Source organism: Bos taurus, chromosome 22, assembly GCF_002263795.3.
Source record: "Bos taurus isolate L1 Dominette 01449 registration number 42190680 breed Hereford chromosome 22, ARS-UCD2.0, whole genome shotgun sequence".
Taxonomy (NCBI): domain Eukaryota; kingdom Metazoa; phylum Chordata; class Mammalia; order Artiodactyla; family Bovidae; genus Bos; species Bos taurus.
Genome location: NC_037349.1, coordinates 13,030,097 through 13,049,353, shown reverse-complemented (window position 1 = coordinate 13,049,353; position 19,257 = coordinate 13,030,097). Strand labels below are relative to the sequence as shown.

General features: G+C 45.4%; 1 protein-coding gene across 2 annotated transcripts in view; it reads right to left on the bottom strand.

Moving 5' to 3' along the window:
• Positions 1–19,257, bottom strand: part of MYRIP (myosin VIIA and Rab interacting protein) — a 227,185-nt gene that overhangs the window by 100,906 nt on the left and 107,022 nt on the right. For both annotated transcript variants that reach the window (XM_002696924.6, XM_005222594.5), the window contains exon 3: positions 17,834–18,055. In XM_002696924.6, coding sequence (XP_002696970.1) covers positions 17,834–18,055 — 222 coding nt within the window. The remainder of the gene's footprint in view (positions 1–17,833; positions 18,056–19,257) is intronic.

Here is a 19,257-nt window from a genome sequence, read left to right as displayed (position 1 = left end):
TTCTGGCCACATGTGATTGTTCAGAGCCTCCCAACTGTGAGAGGCATGAGATGTTCTAAACTGTCTAAATACAGATTCCTTTGAGCAGTTAAAAGATTGATTAGAAATTGTATTGGTGAAGGGTTTTTCACTTCTTGGGCCAATGTTTGCTGCTAAGTCTCCATATCCCTTACCTGCTGTGTCCCTGGGAGTGTTTGTAACCTTGGACCCTTGAGTTAATTCTTTTTCTTGTTATAGCCCACCACACCTTTGCCCTGTAGGAATGCAACTTTATCTAATGCTTTTGGAGGGTGGCACCTGACTAGTCACCTTTAGAGAAAAATAAGTTTTCTGAAGAAAGGGTCTTAAAATGTTAACAGGCCTCCGGGCCAGAAGATGATGCAAATCACCTAAGCTTTTGCATATGGTAAGTTTGCAGGAAGAAAGCCTGGCTTGCTGCATGACTCTACCCCTTCCCCCATTATCCTCTATGCATAACTTAAGGTATAAAAACTACTTTGGAAAATAAAGTGCGGGCCTTGTTCACCGAAACTTGGCCTCCCCATGTCGTTCTTTCTCTCACCTTCTGGCTGAATTATTCAGCCTCTTTTCTCCATTGAATTTCCTCACTGAGCTATCCTTATTTCAGCCTCTTTTCTCCACTGAATTTCCTCACTGAGCTATCCTTATTTAACCACTCTTTATATTAACGTTTAATTAAGCAGTTGTTTCCTGATTCTCGCCGATGCCGTCCCCGCTTGGAATTCCCTGGATCTACCAGGGCTGGACCCTGGCAGCAACCCACTCCAGTATTCTTGCCTGGAGAATCCCATGGACAGAGGAGCCTGGCAGGCTACAGTCCATACGGTTGCAAAAAGTCGAACACAACTGAAGTGACTGAGCACACACGCATGCAATGCTATTATGGCCAAGTTGAGAATACAGATTAGGAGAGAAGCAACCTGTGCTAAGCTCAGGGCATCTCGCCTGCATTAAATCAGTGTTGTGATGGCAAGAGAGGGAGCAACAGCAGTGTTATCCCCAGCCTGGGCAGGAGCTGCCAGTGAGGAACCGCAGACTTGCTTCCACTGTCCCCTGGGAGGGCCAGAGGGCCCAGGCTCAGGACTCCATTCCATGATGGGGAGTCATCACTAACTACAAAACGATGCATCAAGGGGCCCGGACTTCCTGGGACACAAAGCCCATTAAGCAGACTGAGCTTCCTGCCGGGGCATCCTTAGATGCCCAGACTTGCCTCTGGGAGCTGGAGGTGGTATCCTCTGCTCCCAGGTAAGCGGAGTGGGACAGTGGAAAGATGCTGGGCTTCAAAATAAAATAAACTGGCTTCCTAATCCAGGCTCAGTGCCTTGTCAATCACATGACTTTGAGCAGGTCTCTCAGCCCATCTCCTACCCTGTGTAGACTTCTTAAAAAAAGAATATTTATTTTCATTATTTCTTTGGCTATGCCAAGTGTTAGCTCAGCACTGGGGACCTTCGATCTTCATTTTGACATGAGAGATCTTTAGTTGCAGCATACACACTCTTAGTTAGCATGTAAGATCTATTTCCCTGACCAGGGATTGAACCTGACCCCCCAGGGAAGTCCTTCCTACCCTGTAAACTGAGGCTAAGGCCTGCCTTGGAGGCTTTCTGGGAAATCTGTGAATTTAAGGCAGACAACATGCCTCCTGCTCAGGAAGTGGGCCATGACTTTCACTTCTCTTCTCCAGTCCTTCTTGGGGTTCTGGGTGACCAGCCTGAGCCACATATGACAAGACAGATCCAGGACTGCCCCAGGCGCTGCTGGAAGCATCCCAGGGGAGAACATCTGAGTTGCCGTAGGGACTTAACCTATGTAAATAAAACTCCCCTGGGAGAGGGATCGGGAGCTATGCCCACCCCAGATGGCACATGGTGAACTCCTTTCACAGTCTTTCCTGGCAGCTGGCTGTGATCAAGGGGGAGACAAAAGACAGCCCAGGAGGGGTGCAAAGCATCTAGGTGGGGAGGACACCTTTGGAGGCTTTGGGAGTGCTGAACGTGGCCGGGCAGCAAAGGCCCCGTTCAGGCTCTCTGAATCAACAATTAGTGGCCGTGAGCATTCGCAGCAATGTGGACGGACCTCAAGGTGATCACAGTAAGAGAGGTGAGTCAGACGGAGAAAGACAAATCATGTGATATCACTTGCATGTGGAATCTAAGAAATCATACTACGAACTTATGTGTAAAACAGAAACAGACAGACTTAGAAAACAAACTTCTGGTTACCAAAGGGGAGGTGGGGGAGAGATGATTTAGGATTTGGAGATTAACAGATAACACCATGCACGCGTGCTCAGTCGTGTCCAACTCTTTGTGACCCCACGGACTGTAGCCCTCCAGGCTCCTCTGTCCATGGGATTCTCCAGGCAACAATAGTGGAGTGGGCTGCCATTTCCTACTCCAGGGGGTCTTCCTGACTCAGGGACTGAACCCACATCTCCTGTATCTTCTGCATTGGCAAGTGGGTTATTTACCGCTGCACCACCTAGGAAGCCCCTAAAAGTTGTATATATGTGTGTGTGTGAGAGATTTTTTACTTTGAATACACACACACCCATGTATATGGGCTTCCGTCGTGGCTCAGTGATAAAGAGTCTGCCTGCCAATGCAGGAGACACTGTTCGATCCCTGAGTTGAAGATCCAGGAGATCCAGGAAGATCCCATGGAGAAGGAAATGGCTACGCACTCCAGTATTCTTGCCTGGACAATCCTATGGACGGAGGAGCCCAGTGGGCTACAGTCCATTGGGTCGCAAATGAGTGACTAAACAACAAACACATGTGTGTGTATATATAGGGGCTTCCCTGGCGGCTCATGTGGTAAAAAGATACACATTACTACATATCAAATAGATCAGCAACAAGCACCTACTGCATAGCACAGGGAGCTTCATTCAGTATCTTGCAATAATGTATAACAGAAAAGAATCTGAACAGTACGTACGTATATGTATAACTGAATCACCTTGTGGTACGCCTGAAACTAACACAATAAATCAGTTATCGGGGGTTCAATAAAAATAAGTAAATCAATAAAAACAACAACTGCAACAGCAGAAGACTTAGCGGTAGCTTCAAAACTTCAAGAAAAGGAGACCTGGCACCCCTGGCATCCCCGTGCGGTCATCGGTGCCCCGCCACGTCCTGAGAACAGCAGAGACTAGCAGGTGGGGGGAGGCAACGTGAACAGGGCACAAGAGACGCGGCAAGAACAGAGTCCACGCCAAGGCCTACAGAGTCTCAGATGAGCCACTGATAGCTTTGGAAATGCATTTGACTGTGTCTCTGTGCAACGCCATCTCTTTCCAGGCAAATTCAATCCTTGGCCTGTTACCAGGATGAGACTGGAAGGTACAGTGTTCCCTGGGCAATGTCAGCATGAAATCTTCCTTCTGGGAGGTTCTGGGAAGAGGAGAAACAATCAAGCAGAGCTTTTATCTTGTCTGAACTCCCTCTCCTCTACTCAGCCCTCGATGCCGCTCAGAATCCTGCAGTCTAATTTGTAGGTCAAGCGTGTTACTGGATGTGAGAATTAGAAGTGACAACCGAAATGCTCCGTGCCATGATGCTAATACTCATTAAACCATCCCTGTCTATTATTTCAGAGAAAATACATGCTCACTAAGAACATACTTAGCGACTGTCTGTGAAAATACACTCCTAGTGACTTAAATCAAACATGGGGAGGCCTGGGTTGTCCTTGAATCGTCACATGGCCATGAAAACCACAGTTGCAGAGAAATACTACATTCTTTCACTCTAATGGGTTGGGGGGGCTTCTGTGGTGGTCCAGTGATTAAGAATCCGCTTTCCAACGCAGGAGACATGAGTTCGATCCCTGGTGGGGGAACTAAGATCCCACATGCTGCAGGGTATCTAAGCCTGCACATTGCAAGTACAGAAGCCCGTGTACCACAGTGAGAAGCCCATACACCACAACTAGAGAAAAACCCATGTGCTCGATGAAGACCCAGCACACTCAAAAAAAGTGCCTTGCACCAGAAGGAAAGGTTTTACCACAATGAAGCATCTGGATTAGGAAGCCTGAACTCTGGGGTCTCACCTTAATAGACAGACCGTCCTCTAACCTGGTCTCTCTGTTGGTGGCTGTCCCCTTCATTTGCCCAGGATCTCCAGGGAGAGCCCCTGGAGACCTGGCCAGAGGGCCTCACCAAGACCTGGATGAAGGCTCCAGAGCTGCAAAGCGGAGGTGAACACAGAGGGGAACTTCGACTGGATCAGCTCCAGTGAAGGTCCAGCCGACTCCGTGGGGCAGGTGCCACATGCACTAGCTTACTTGGGAGCCCACTGGCTTACCTAAACTTCACACCTGGGAAGCCATGACTGAAAGGAAAAAGAGGAGCCCTCTGTAGTGCTTCCAGAAGGCTTGTCTCTTCTCCACCTGAGTGTCTGAGCATTGATGTGGCACCTATGTAAACCTCCAGAGACCCACCATGCTAGAATACAACTCAGCACTGCACGTCCTCCACAGACATCAGACGGGAAGCCTACATCAGGGAGGTGGGACGCTGCCACGAAGCAGTGGAAGGCGTAGGCGCCTGTGCCACATAGATGTCACCCTGTGGCCGTTCACTTCTGAAATGGCTCTGGGCAGAGAAGTGTGTACGCTGGCAGGTTTGATAGAAGATGAGTTAAAAATGAATGGAGCTGGTCAGCTGAGTTAGATTTTCGTCTCCTAAACTTGAAAGCCTACACTGTAATACTTATAGATGACTTGCTCTCGGGGACCAGAAACCCCCCTTCAGCAGATATGGTGACAGGGCAAGTCTGGCTGGTCTATAAGGAGAATGGGCTTGCTCCACCACCTTCAGCCTCATGCCCCACCCAGGTATGGACTTGTCATATGCAAAGGCAGATTCCTCTTTTCCCCAACCATCTTGGGGAGTTACACTGCCCTCTGAGTCCAGGCTCAAGATGCTGCCTGAATCACTGTCCTTCACTACACTAGCAAATTTCAGCACCGAGCATCTGGCCAGCTCCTCACTGGCCCATCCCTGGGCACTCGGAGGAAGTGTTGCAGAGGTCCTGAATCCCTGTCAACCTCTCAGGAGGGGCCCAGAAAAGGTCAGGGATTTTTGCACAAGGTTTCAGGGCTTGCCAAGCAAGAAAACAGTCTGATTAGAAATAAAGCTGAGTATATTGATTTTTCTTGATGAAGTTTTGAATGCAACAAGCATTCAGGGCACATTTTTCAGTATCCAGTAACACCATACGAGGTAGTTATTAATAAAGCCCCGAGAGAGAGAGAGAGATTGTCCCAAGGTCAAAAATAAAAGCGTGGAGAGAGCACTTTAATATTATCATCAGAGGTGCACACGGTGTCGGAAGTGACTTTCCTTGACCTTGTCCCATGGAAACAGATTCACAGGCTCTCACACACTCCTTGGACTGAAGATTCTGAATATAATTTTAGAGAAGAAAATAGAAATTGAGAGAAAGTGGTTTTTAGCAAAGCAAGTGCAAGTCTGCATAAATGCTGCCAAGGTCTCTGTATACAATAAACCCAGAAACATCCAACAAAGAGAGAAGCATTTCCTTTGGAACTAAGTTATAAAAGCTTTATGATCACGTACATTCCTGAGACTCTCATAAAACTTCTGTCTCACAACTCCTTTTAGTTTCTCTTTAGCTCTTGTTAGGGTTGACTTTTTTTTTTTTTTTTTTTTAGCTACAAACAAGTCTAATAACCACATCTAGTATTTTGGCATACTTCTAGTATATTGAAGAGCTTCCCTGGTGGTTCAGATGGTAGAGAATTGGCCTGCAATGTAGGAGACCTGGGTTTGAGCCCTGGGTCAGGAAGATCCCCTGGAGAAGGGAATGGTTATCCACTCTAGTATTCTTGCCAGAGAATCTCCAGGGCAGAGGAGCCTAGCAGGCTACAGTCCATGAGGTCGCAAAGAGTCAGACACAACTGAGCAGCTAAGCACACATGCAGTAGGATAACGAGGACCAGAATTTTCCTGCTATGTGGGACACCTAGTCTCAGGCCCGGGAGCATCTCTGAGTCTTAAGAACCTGTATGGAAAGCTACTAAGCTCAAAGATGGCTTTCATTGAGCTTCCAATGAAAAAGGACATGTTGTAACAACTTCTGCAAACATTAATTTCTTCAGCTACAAAATTGGAATATTGGCTCCACATACCTCATGGATGGCTAAGAGGTTAAAACAACATAATGCAAGCAAAAAATGCTTCTTAAATTTAATAAGGTCTGACTGCATCCTTCTTGATGACCTAGACTCTAGTTTGGGTTCAGGCATCAAGATGCTCTCAGCCACAGAATGAGCCACAGGATGCTCTCTGGTCCCCTGGCTCACACCTCAGGGCCTTTGCACTGCCTCTGGGTGCTCTCTCAGCACCAGTCCCAACATTGTATGGTTATGTTTGGGACCTTCCTGTCCTCTGTGTTAGACTCTGAGCTCCTACAGGGCAGGGCCTCTTCCTGGTGTTCTTGGAGACACCCTTCTCCACTCCAGCCAGTGCTATGAGGGACAGGCTTGTTCCAGCTGTGGGGAGCTGACTGTGGGCACCTCTCCCTCACTCATCATTCAGTGATAATCTGTTGGGAGCTCAAAAACACATATGGTAGGGATATTTACACTATGGAAATCGACAAATGCTACAAATCAAGCTCTTTTTCTTTTTATCCCTGGAGAGCCACCTGTCAAAAACTTACCAGGATACTACTGACCCCTAGCCAGTGCTCTTACCTCATCCTTTTAACCTGACACATTCATGCTGGACAAATGCTCTCTACAACAGAACCAAAATCTAGTGTGTCATGACACCCTCCCTTAAAAAAAAAAAAAGTATTTATTTATTTGGCTGTGTCGGGTCTTAGTTGCAGCATGTGGGATCTAGTTCCCTGACCAGGGATTGAACCTGGGCCCCCTGCATTGGAGATACAGATTCTTAGCCACCAGAGCACCAGGGAAGTCCCGACACCCTCCCTTCTTGAAACATATGTACTCTCAGTTCTATGATCTACTTGCCTGGCTTGTTCCCCAGTGGTGGCAGCAATAACCACCGTAATCAGAGCTAACATCTACTGGGACTTACTCTGGGCTGGCTGCTGGCAGATGCCTCTCAGTGAGTCCTGTCCACGGGGCTGTGAGGCTGTGAGGCTGGCACTGTGTTACACTCATCTGACCCAGGAAGAAAGCGAGGCTTTGGAGCCTTGTCCACGGGCAGGCGGGGCCAGCATCAGAACCCAAGCCAACTTGGCCACGTCCCCCGCCCCGGTCACAGCCACACTGGGTCGCTCACCCTGCTGCCCTCCCATGGCCCCCTCTCCCCATGGTCACGTCTCTGTGCATGTCCAGCACTAGTCACTGTGGCTCTATTTTCACCCACGTGGCAATGATATGAAGAGATCTTGTTGATTATGCTCTGTGGCCCCTTATGATTTCCCTAATAGCCGCCAGTTTCATCCCTGGCTGGGGGAATGGGGCTGGCTCCCTGGTCCCCACTATAGGGGTGCCTCTGAATGTCAACCAGCCTCAGAGCCCACCCTGCTACATTCTTCCTTTTGGATTGAGGCTCCCAGGGGCCACAGCTGTCCACATCACTTCTCTGAACCTGGCCTTGGGAACATTCACTGGGGGTCCACTGCAGTGGGCATAGGGCTGCCTCGTTTATTACTCCCAGCGCTTCCCTACACCAACAAAAGCTTGATTTGATGGATAGCAGACCAGGGGATGGAGAGCTAAGAAGGGGTCAAGCCAGAGTTTCAGTCAGGTGTGCATGATGGCATTTAAAAAAAATATTTTATTTATTTGGCTGTGTCGGGTCTTAGTTGTGGCACATGAGCCTCCATGGTGGCATGTGAGATCTTTAGTTGTGTTGTGACTTGCAATTTCTTCATTGTGGCATGTAGGATCGGGTTCCCTGACCAGGGATTGAACCTAGGCCCCTGCATTGGGAGTGAGGAGTCTTAGCCACTGGGAAGACCAACAGGGAAGCTCTAGGGCTGGCATTCTTTCCGTAACACCAGAGATCCTGAGCGTAAGGCAGGGGACAGGCCTCTGGATGGCCAGGGGATTCAATTTCCACTGCCATCTCCCAGCCCCTGGCCCACAGAGTGCAGGCCCTGCCCTGGTAACCCTCTAGGCGGGCCCTGGAGCTCCTTCTCCCATCCCAGGGCCTGGTGAGTGGGACCATACTGTGGGTTGAGCTATATCCCCTCCCGGGCTGGGGAGGGCCTGCCCAGGGCATGAAATCCCCCCGGCCACGTAGTTCTCATCTCTCAAAAGGTGGCCTCCACTCAGTGAGAAGCAAGTGGTTAACTCTGCTTAAAGGTGGTGGCTAAGTTAAGGGCAGTTCAGGTGACTGTGTGTGTGCTAAGATGTCCAACTCTTTGCAACCCCATGGACTATAGCTCTCCAGGCTCCTCTGTCCATGGGACTCTCCAGGCAAGAATACTGGAGTGGGTTGCCGTGACCTCCTCCAGGGGATCTTCCCGACCCAAGGATGATGGAACCTGTGTCTCTTAAGTCTCATGCGTTGGCAGGCGGGCTCTTTACCACTAGCATCACCTGGGAAGCTCTGTTCAGGTAACTGGGGAAACACATTCATCCGTTCTGAGTTGTGGTGGACACCCTGGTTTGATTGGACCTTTTTAATTTTTATTTAAAAATTTTCTGACCTCCATGGTTTCCATTGAGAAATTTGTGGTCACCTGAATTGATTTTCCCTTATAAAAAATATATTGTTTATGTCTGGCTGCTTTCAAGATTTTAAATTTTTTCTTTAGTTTTTTAAAGTTTGATTTTTATGTGTCCTGGTGTAGATCTGAATGTATTTGGTTTTCCAAGTCATGTGTTTATTTTTTGGGGGCTTCGAGGACATCGTCTGGCAATATTCTCAGAGAATGACCTTTTCTCCTCAAAATCAGCCAGTGAATTTATTTGGTTTTTATTTCCCTTGAGTACCACCCACAAGCCTTATCCAGCAGCTTCTAATTTTCTCCACTCATGCTTACAAAAATCCTCTACTGCAATAAAAAGTGTAGCTGGAATACTTTTATGAGTGTGATGAGAAGTGATGTCCTCGTCACAGGAGGCACCGTTCTCTGGCACACCCACCGGGACTCAGCTCGGCTTCCCAGCTGAACCATCAGAGCTGGAGCCATTAGAGCCAGGGGCTGTGGACCGCAGATGGTTATAGGAAAAGAAATTAAAAGTTTCCTAACCATGGGACCGACACCATGGTGGGCACAAATCATCCTCTCTCTAATCCTTTAGCAACCTGCTAAGCCCAGGGTCATAAATTCCCATTTTTTCAGATGAGGAAAATGATGTTCAAAGATGCTGATAGCAACTGGCTAATAGCCACACAGCTGTTAAGTGCCAGAGCCAGTGTAAATGTGCCAATAAATTTAAGAAATTATTTTAGGCAGCATGGCTTACCTGTAGTAAAGTACACTAATCTTAAGTGTCACAGAGAATGTTTATATGTGTGTTCACACATAAGACCACTTAGTCAACATACAGAACACTGTATTAATAATCACTCCAGATGGCTTGCTGGGTCCCCTCCCATTCAATAAGCCCTCCTACCCCCAGGGGCCATCACCATCATAGGTCAGTGCGACCATTTCAGAAGTCTACACGAATGGAATCATACAGTACGTGCCACCTGCATCTGTCTTCTTTGGCTCAGCATCACATGGTGTTCATCCATGGTGCTGCGTGTATCAATAGTTTCTTCTTTTTCATCGCTGTATAGTATTTTATCATATGACTACATCACATTTATATTCATTCTCTGCTGATAGACTTTGGGGTGGTTTCTAGTTTGGAAGCATTACCAAGAAAGCTGCTGTATCTTTGCGCCTGAGTTTTCTGGACATACACACTCTCACAAAGTCAACGGACACACCCCAATTCCATCATGTGGCAGGAAGCTGCCGTTTTGTTCTGTTTGTTCGCTTTTGCTATAGAAATTATGCTTCCCTTATTTTTAGCCATAGGTGATTTAGGAAGGAAGAATCTTACTGACTTAAATAGGAAGAGGTCTGAGTAAATTTGTAAAGTTCTCTCCAAGCAGTTTTTAATTCTGTTAGGTAGTTAGAATAGGGATAAGGAATCCAAAATGACAGTGGCTAAAAGACAAGGAAGGGAAAAGCCCGTGAAAATAGAACAGAGGAAGGTCAAAGGAAGGTCCGAGGACCGGATTGAGGACTTCAGGTAGAACAGCACTCCTGACTAAGCCCAATTTGCATAGGGCAGGTCCTGGGGGAAGAAAAAAACATATAAAAAGAGGAGCCAAAGGGCTCTCTCTCTCTCTTTTTTTTTTTTTTTTAAATTTTATTTTATTTTTAAACTTTACATCTCTCCCCCCAACCCCGCACACTGAGGCACTCTTCTCTTCGTGTCTTTGGATTGACGTGCCCTCACGCCTCAAAGATGGATTTTCCTGCTATCTTCTAAATAAAATCGAGCTGTAACACTGATTTGTCTAAGAGCTATAACATGGTCCGTTCGAGACCTGAGAGGTATAACACGGTCTGTCCAAGACCCAAGAGCTGTGACACGCTGAGGGCTTTAATGTCCATCGCTCCAAATCTTCACTGTGACGAGACAAAGAACCGAGCAGCATACACTCGCCTGACAATTCCTTCCCGTTGAAACCTTGGAAGTGAGGTGAGAGGGGATCAGTTTTACCTCTTCAGGAAACACATACACCCTCATACCTCCGCACACTTTTCGTCATTTCACACTCTGTTGCTTTACACATTCACATTCCCAGCATCAACCACCAGCTACCCTCATTGACCTAAATAACGCGCTTCCTGCCTCAGCCATACCCGTTCTGCTGTCCCCAAAGGCACTGTTTCATGACCCTTCAGCGCTTTACCCTTCCTCTCTGCCAAATTCCATCCTTCCTTCAAATCCCTGCTTAAATGAAGCCTTCCCTTTTCTCTCTGGCAAGCTAACAGAATTGTAAATTGATGGGGACATAAATTCTAAATAAATAAACCTACTGTCCACACACTTTATTTATATGAGAATATACAACAAATTTTGTTTTGTCCTGAAGGCAATTTTTAAACATACAGGACACAATTTAGTACACAGGACATTTTTAAAAGATGAGAAGCAAATTACTTCTATTTGATAATGACCTAATGACCGTGACATAGGCTACCTACTGAATGGTGTAGTCTTTTCCCCAAAGTTAAGAAATAAAAGCTTAATTGATTAGAAGCAATACAAAAATGTTAGTGCTTTATGATTGTAACTAAAAGGCACAGCCGACAAAGATTTCTTGAAGGTATTCAGTTTATTTAGAATTCGTTACACTTCCTCAGTGTACAAGGCCATTCCTAGATGTCTCTTGAAGAATCTCAACTTAGAGGTTAAGCAAATCACCTGAAGGACACAGAGTCCCAGAAAATGCAGCTGTCTTTATGGGATTTAATTCTGATGAGGCTCTGGAAGCTGCTTGATTGGGGAATTGGGGGATGCTGCCCCCAGAACAATTCTTTAGGGAAAAAAAAAAAAATGAAATCCTCTTTTCTTAATTATCTCACATCCTCACTTCTACGGGTGTAAACTATAAACCTCTCCAGTTCTTTCCTTACCAATGAATTCCTAAATACTCCCCTGACAGGGCTGCCTTTGAATTACAGAGACCATAATATTCTCTGATGCTTTTACAGTGATTCCGAGAGCAATTCACACCTCAGGCAGGATTCCTAAGAATCCTTATGACAGTACAGCTTACACATTCCAGGGTGAAGCAGCCCATTTATATGGTAAATGCGTTGGCCCTCCCATCAGGCGAGGCTGAATTAGTTTGCCTTCCTTAGGCCACTTGTTCCTGCTCTCAAATGAGAACTCAAGAAATTTAGCAGCAGTCGCTTTTCGTCTTGATTTTAAGAGCTGTTTGTAGTCTTCAGAAATGAATACAGCATCATCTTCTGTATTGGTTCCTGCTAAACTTAACTGTCTTCATACTGAATACTGCTTTGTCCAAATTTTAGGGCTTAGTTTTCTAGGATCTTTCGAAGAATCTACATTTTGTAAGGTTTTTATAAAGTGAAACAGATGTTCTTCACTCTCTATCCCTCTCTTATGCTGCGGTATCAAACCCTTCTTTTCATTTCTTAAATTGATTTTCTGTGGACTGTTCTGAGGGAACTTCAAATTTTTAACCACTAGGCTTATCCTGGGCTTTCCAGGTAGCTGAGTGTTAAAGAATCCATCTGCCAATGCAGGAGATACAGGAGTAGGTGGGGAAGATAGATCCCTGGGTAGGGAAGATCCCCTGAAAGAGGAAATGGCGACCCGCTCCAGTATTCTTGTCTGAAAAATCCTATGGACAGAGAATGGGCCACAGTCTATGGGGCTGTAAAGAGTCAGACACGACTGAATGAGCATGCAGGCTTATCCGAGGCTTGTGTATGTACTGTATGCATATCTGTGCTTTATAAATAAAAAGAGCAAGATTCCCTCTTCCCTCTTGGTTGGGGGGACATAGTCCTGTCAAGAATGCATATCCTGGAGTCAAAGATTTGGTTCTGGATCTTGCTCCCACCCCTATTGGAACAGTAAGATGCCTTGGTAAGCTCAGCATCTACAATTTTAACAGGAGGTGCTATTCACCTCCCAGGACCATAAAGGGGAGAGTGCTGGCATCTAATTAACGTTCTTTTCTGGAAATCCACTCTCTACTGCCTGCAGCCTAGATTCAGCCTTACCTTGCCCAAGCTTTCCGGTCTGCCCACTGCTCCCCCTTTCCTTTGTCCAGCCTGCCTTTGCTTCCTTGTCCTCCCCTGCCAATCTCCTACCCCATGAAAACCCAGCTCAGGCAACCCTTCCTTTGTGATACCTGTCCTGCTGTTACTCTAAACACAGTGCCCTCTCCAACCCTGCCAAAGACCTCACGGCCTCCAGCAGAGCACTGTCCACTCATAGCTGCTCATGTAGTACTGAGATCTGTGTGACTCTTTAACCTTGGCCATTAACACAGGCCTGGGTGCTTGCTGATGGAAAGAGCCAGTGCCTCTGCTTGCTCATCAGAGAAATTTCAGAAAGATAAAAATTTTTGGCTAAGATTCAGCACTTTCACTGCCCTATCATGGCCTGGGTTCAATCCCTGGTCAAGGAACTTGAGATCCTGCAAGCTGCAGTCAAAAACAAAGAAAGAAAGAAAGAAAAAAAAAAATGCCAAAAGATCAAAATTTCAGGCTGGCCTCTTCCCCATAATGACTGTCCTGCAACTTATGCAAGGAGGCTTCAGGAAGAAAAGAAAAAAGGGACGTTACAAACAAAAGGCATACCAAGAACTTGTACCAAAAAATTATACGACAAACATTAAAAGTGGACATGTGAACAAACAGTTCTCCAGAAAATCAGTGACGGATGGTAAAGAGTTGATTGCTTTAGCACAGGCCTCCTGTGTGGGCTGAACCCAGTAAGCATTTATGGAGGAAATAAATGAAAAATACTTCATTTACCGTGAGATGTGTCTGTGTACATTTCCAGGAACAAGGAGACGCTCTCTTACATAACCAGGTAAAATGATCAATTTCAGGAAATTTAAAATGAACTCAGTACTATTCTGGAGAAGGCAATGGAACCCCACTCCAGTACTCTTGCCTGGAAAATCCCATGGACAGAGGAGCCCGGTAGGCTGCAGTCCATGGGGTTGCTGGGGGTCGGACACGACTGAGAGACTTCACTTCCACTTTTCACTTTCCTGCATTGGAGAAGGAAATGGCAACCCACTCCAGTGTTCTTGCCTGGAGAATCCCAGGGACGGGGGAGCCTGGTGGGCTGCCGTCTCTGGGGTCGCACAGAGTCGGACACGACTGAAGCGACTTAGCAGCAGCAGCAGCAGGACTATTCTACCCTTATCCATTATCAACTGTCCCAGTGTCCTCTACAGCCACGTTCCTCATCTCAAGAGTCGACCAAGGGTTAGGCATGCCACTTGGTTATCATTTCTTGTTAGTCTTTAAACATTTCCTCAGTTTCTTTTTTCTTTCATGACATCAACATTTTGAAGACTTCAGGCCAGTTATTTTGCATAATACCACTCGGTGTGCCTTTTGCGTTTCCTCAAGACGAGATTTATTCTGAAATCTGGAAGGGTAGACTGTCTCTCACAGTACATGAATGGAACTTAATCACCAACACGCCTCAATTTTTTTTTTCCTTTAATTTTTTTCAGTCTAGTCAAGAGCTGTGTCAATTGTACAACATTTTCACTGAACAGCCCTGGCTAAGATGGGATTTTCCAAGTACACAGTAACTTTCTTTGACTTGCTGCATCATAGCGTGTGATGGCAGTGCAAGAGCTCCCTATTCAGAATGAGCTACACGACATTGGCACACGGTGCTGCTAACATAAACACTTCCACCGCATCCAGGCTCCTATGTCACAAATACTCCGCAGAGCGTACGTGCCGGATAAATGCTCTCCATTTAAAAAAGCGAAATACTTCTTTCACTAAGAAACCACCGCATATATAATTTTTAATAGAAGAATTTACCCATGCTAATCCACATGATTTTAAATGTCTCATCATACTCTGTCAAGTAGAATGCATCCTAATTTACTTCTTCTGTTCTATTGTTGGACATGTAGATTATTAGTGATCCAGGACGTCTCATTTTTCACTGAAAAATTTTTTGTATTAAAAATATTCCATTGCCTCTTTAGGTAAAGGTTTTAGAAATTACAGGGTAAAAGGACTTGAACATGCTAATGGCTCTTGCTATATGTTGGTAAAAGGTTATGCCCATTTTGACTTCACCAGCGATGGATGAGAGTGCCTTTTTCAATCTACCCTTGTCAACACTGAGGAGAATGCGGAAAAACAAACATTAATTTAATAAGAAAAAAAGCTACTTGAAGTATAAATGTCTATTCCCTTGCTTTCTAGTGAGGTTCAACATTTCTCCATATAATTGTTAACCTGCGAATGTCCTCATCTCATAGTGGTAATTTTTTAATATCTTATCTCCTGTAGGGATGTTGCAAGCCCATTGGGATATCTCTAAAACATACTGTGGATTTTATACTAAAAGGCCAGCATGCTAATTTATGAATCATGTGGATTGTGTGAACATCAAACATTAAATGATCAGATAGAAGTTAAGGGTATTCGACAGAAGGTGAAAAGAAATGAAGGCTTAAGTTGTCTCAGAAAAACCAAAGCCAATGCCACACGGGTAATAAGGACATATGTTTTGATTTCAGTTCCAACGGTAATTTTTCTCTCTCATTCTCTGAAAACAATCTCCCCAGTTGGTCTGCATTAAAGGTAATAGCACAAAACAACAAAATCAGAGAGAGCATTTTTTATAATGAAGTAAAGAACTAAGAGGCCAACTTGTTTCCAAGGAAAGTAGGAATGAGATTCCTGAATCAATTCGACACCAAATGATAACGGCTGTCCTGTGTTTCTGGGCTCACGCAGAAAGTTTGGTTTCCCTGCAGAGGAACCACTATATGTCCTTATTTACAATGTTTGACTGCATCTCTGCAGTAAATAATCAAGAAGAGAAATTTACATATAATTAGAAAATGACAAAGAGAATGATTCCATAGTATCCTATTGTTAGGTAGTTAGAATAGGCAAAGACAAACAAACACTCCTGGCTAACCCAATTTACATAGGGCAGGCCCAGGGGGGAAAAACATATAAAAAGAGGAGTCAAAGGGCTCTCTCTCCCTCTCCCTGTCCGGCCCCCACCTCTGCACGCTGGGGCGCTCTTCTCTTTGCGTCTTTGGGTCGACATGCCCTAATGGCACCCCACTCCAGCACTCTTGGCTGGAAAATGCCATGGATGGAGGAGCCTGGTGGGCTGCAGTCCATGGGGTCGCTAAGAGTCAGACACGACTTAGCAACTTCATTTTCACTTTTCACTTTCATGCATTGGAGAAGGAAATGGCAACCCACTCCAGTGTTCTTGCCTGAGAATCCCAGGGACGGGGGAGCCTGGTGGGCTGCAGTCCATGGTGTCGCTAAGAGTCAGACACGACTTAGCAACTTCATTTTCACTTTTCACTTTCATGCATTGGAGAAGGAAATGGCAACCCACTCCAGTGTTCTTGCCTGGAGAATCCCAGGGACGGGGGAGCCTGGTGGGCTGCCGTCTATGGGGTCGCACGTACAGAGTCGGACACGAGTGAAGCGACTTAGCAGCAGCAGCCCTCACGCCTCGAGAATGAGAATGGATTTTCCTGTTATTCTCTAAATAAAAGAGAGCTGTAACACGGAGCTGTAACACTGATTTGTCTAAGAGCTATAACACGGTCTGTCCAAGACCCGAGAGCTGTGACACGCTGAGGGCTTTAATGTCCGTCACTGCAAATCTTTGTTGTGATGAGACAGAACCGAGGAGCATACACTCGCCTGACACTATTAGCTATATAACTTGTAAAGTAAGTAATCCATCATTCATTATTATTAATGTCCCAAAGCTAAAAATTTTAAACTAACCTACATTTTAATTTGAGTCACACCTGTAGAACCACACCATAGACAGGCCCGGGGTGCTTGACACAGTCATTCATTTCTGATGCAGTCGGTTAATATTACCACACAAAGGTCTCCTCTCCACTCCTAGTGCCTTAATTTTCTGTAAGCAGGACTTTTTACTATTATAATTATTCATGGCTCCATAGTATCTCAAGAACCATATGCCTATGGTAGCTACTGGATAAACAGCTAGTAATTAAACCAATGCACCCAAAATGGGCTTAATTTACACAGGAAAGAAAAAGTATGTCATGGGCAGTGGGGAGTAAACTATGGGTCTAAAAAGTAGTCATCACCACAGCTTCACAGAGCTGCTATCCACTGTTTTATTGGGATTTCACACAATATACATACAGGTGTTTGTCAAGTAATTTGACACATACAGTGTTTTAAAATCCAATTGCTCGATTATGAATATGCTGAAAGAATGTCCCAGTAATACCCTAAGTAAATCATTTCTAAACCAAGACGTGAATTTCAGATTGCATGAGAGGCAAAGAAGCTGATGGTCAAAGTGGATGCGGCACAAAGTGACCCCAAACACCATCTCCCAGCAAGACGCTGGCTTTTGCCAGGTATTTAAAGTCTAAACAGTCCATTGTAAACGAACTGCTTTTGTTTCAAGAAACTGGGCAGGTTTTAAAAACTGTTTTTACCTGAAATTTTTCACATTTGATTCAAGTCAAATATTCCTAAATGTTTCCCATGATGAATTTGGCAGTGCATCCTGTATCAGGCTGAGGGGTTATACAGCTTGTTACTACTGATACATAAATAAACTCTTCTAGGGAAACCTTCAAAATGTAAAAGACTGTCAGCCCACAGGCCATACACACCTGAGGCACTCTGACTTCTCTATCAAACTGAGCCTTAGAAAAATTTCAAGAAGCAAAACCTGCCCCATGGATCTTGGACTTCTTTCCTGGACTGGTTCCAGTGATGGACTTGACTAATATGGAAAAATAGGAAATGAGCTCAACTTTTCCATCTTTTTTGATTTGGGACAATATTCATCCCAAGGCTTCTGGAGATATCCACACAAGACATCATCACAAGATTAACCCAGCAAAGTTCCCAACTTCTCCCTAACATCATCTTCCTTCATGCTCTGATTAAACAAGTTTGGGTGTGTTCTATCTGCATCAGACACACCAAATGTAGAAAACTCCTCGGTAACCCTCCCTTTTCTTACACAATAATGCCGACCAACCACCCACTGGTGGCCCCACTCGCTTGAAGGAAGATGGTGCCACCGGGGAGCTGAGACCCTGAGGGTGCACTCGGCCACTCACCTCGCCTGCTGGCAGACACAGCAGACCCACACCTTCTCGCGCTTCTGGTAGGAGCAGCAGCCCTTGCAGACGTTGAACTTACAGTCCCCACAGCGGCGCTTGGTGCTGATGAGGAAGGTGAAAGGCGCGCAGCAGCGCATGCAGCAGTGCTCCACGAACTTCTGGTGCTTGGAGAGGATGCTGCACTTGCTGCCTTCCGCGTCCAGCCTCTGCTTCATCTCGCTGGGAGCCAGAGGGCGGTGGGGGGAGAGGGTGAGGAGAAGAGAGACAGCACGTCAGCTCAGGGGCTCCCTCCCTAAAGCGCCCCACCCCGGCCCCCCTGTCTGCCAAGCTACCACGTAGGGTCTTCCTGTAAAACAGTACAACTCAGGAAGTCCAATGGCTTGACATATTATCCAGAGAGGAACCTTAATGGTGGATTAATTGTGTGTTCTTCTATATGTCATATTTTCTATAAGAAAGCACAAAACCTTACTACTTATATTTCAGACACCAGATTGAAATATAAGTTATTATAAAACTAAGCACATTAAAAAAGAACCCTTTAGCTTAATTAATGCCTTTTTAAAGGAGCAGAAGATCATTTATGTTAAAACATTAATCCTCACAACAGCCCTGCTGGGAATATGATAAATGCAATCCTGGCCCTCAATATCCCTGGAAACAAGCACCGAGGATTTTAAAAGCTTTCAAATCAATGTAAGTCAATAAAGATTCTCTGGGTGATGGGTTAATCCTGAACACTGGTGACTTGAGAGCTGGATAAAAGTTAACTCCCTTTTCCCAAAGAGCTCATGGGTATTCTGGGCACACAACTGGTTATATTAATGCAAAACTGCACGCACTGTTTTCTTTATACTCTGAGAAGCAAAGGAGAAACCCTGAGAGATAAGGAATCCCCCAAACACACTGAGATACGCAGGATAAAACTGACCGGAAGTAACAAAGTTATTCTGACCTGAAAGGTTTTGATTTTTTTTTTTTTTTCTGTTCAAAGATGGACACCCACAGGCAGGAACAGAAAATAATTATATTTTTCCATATCCATTTTGTGATTACACAGTTCATCCCTGATGAATCTATAATGTACGTGCATCATGCTAAGTTGCTTCAGTCATGTCCGACTCTTTTGCAACCCCACAGAATATAGCCCTTCAAGCTCCTCTGTCTATAGGATTCTCCAGGCAAGAATACTGGAGTGGATTGCCATTTCCTCGTCCAGGGGATATTCCTGACCCAGGGATCAAACCCATGTCTCTTACATCTCCTGCATTGGCAGGCAGGTTCTCTATTACTAGCGCCTCCTGAAATATGATGTATGTAGCTAATATTTTCCTTCATTTTGCAATTGTTTTTTCAACTTTTCATACGGTGTGTCTCATCATTTAGAAGTGTTTATTTTTTCTGTAATTAAATCTGTCAGT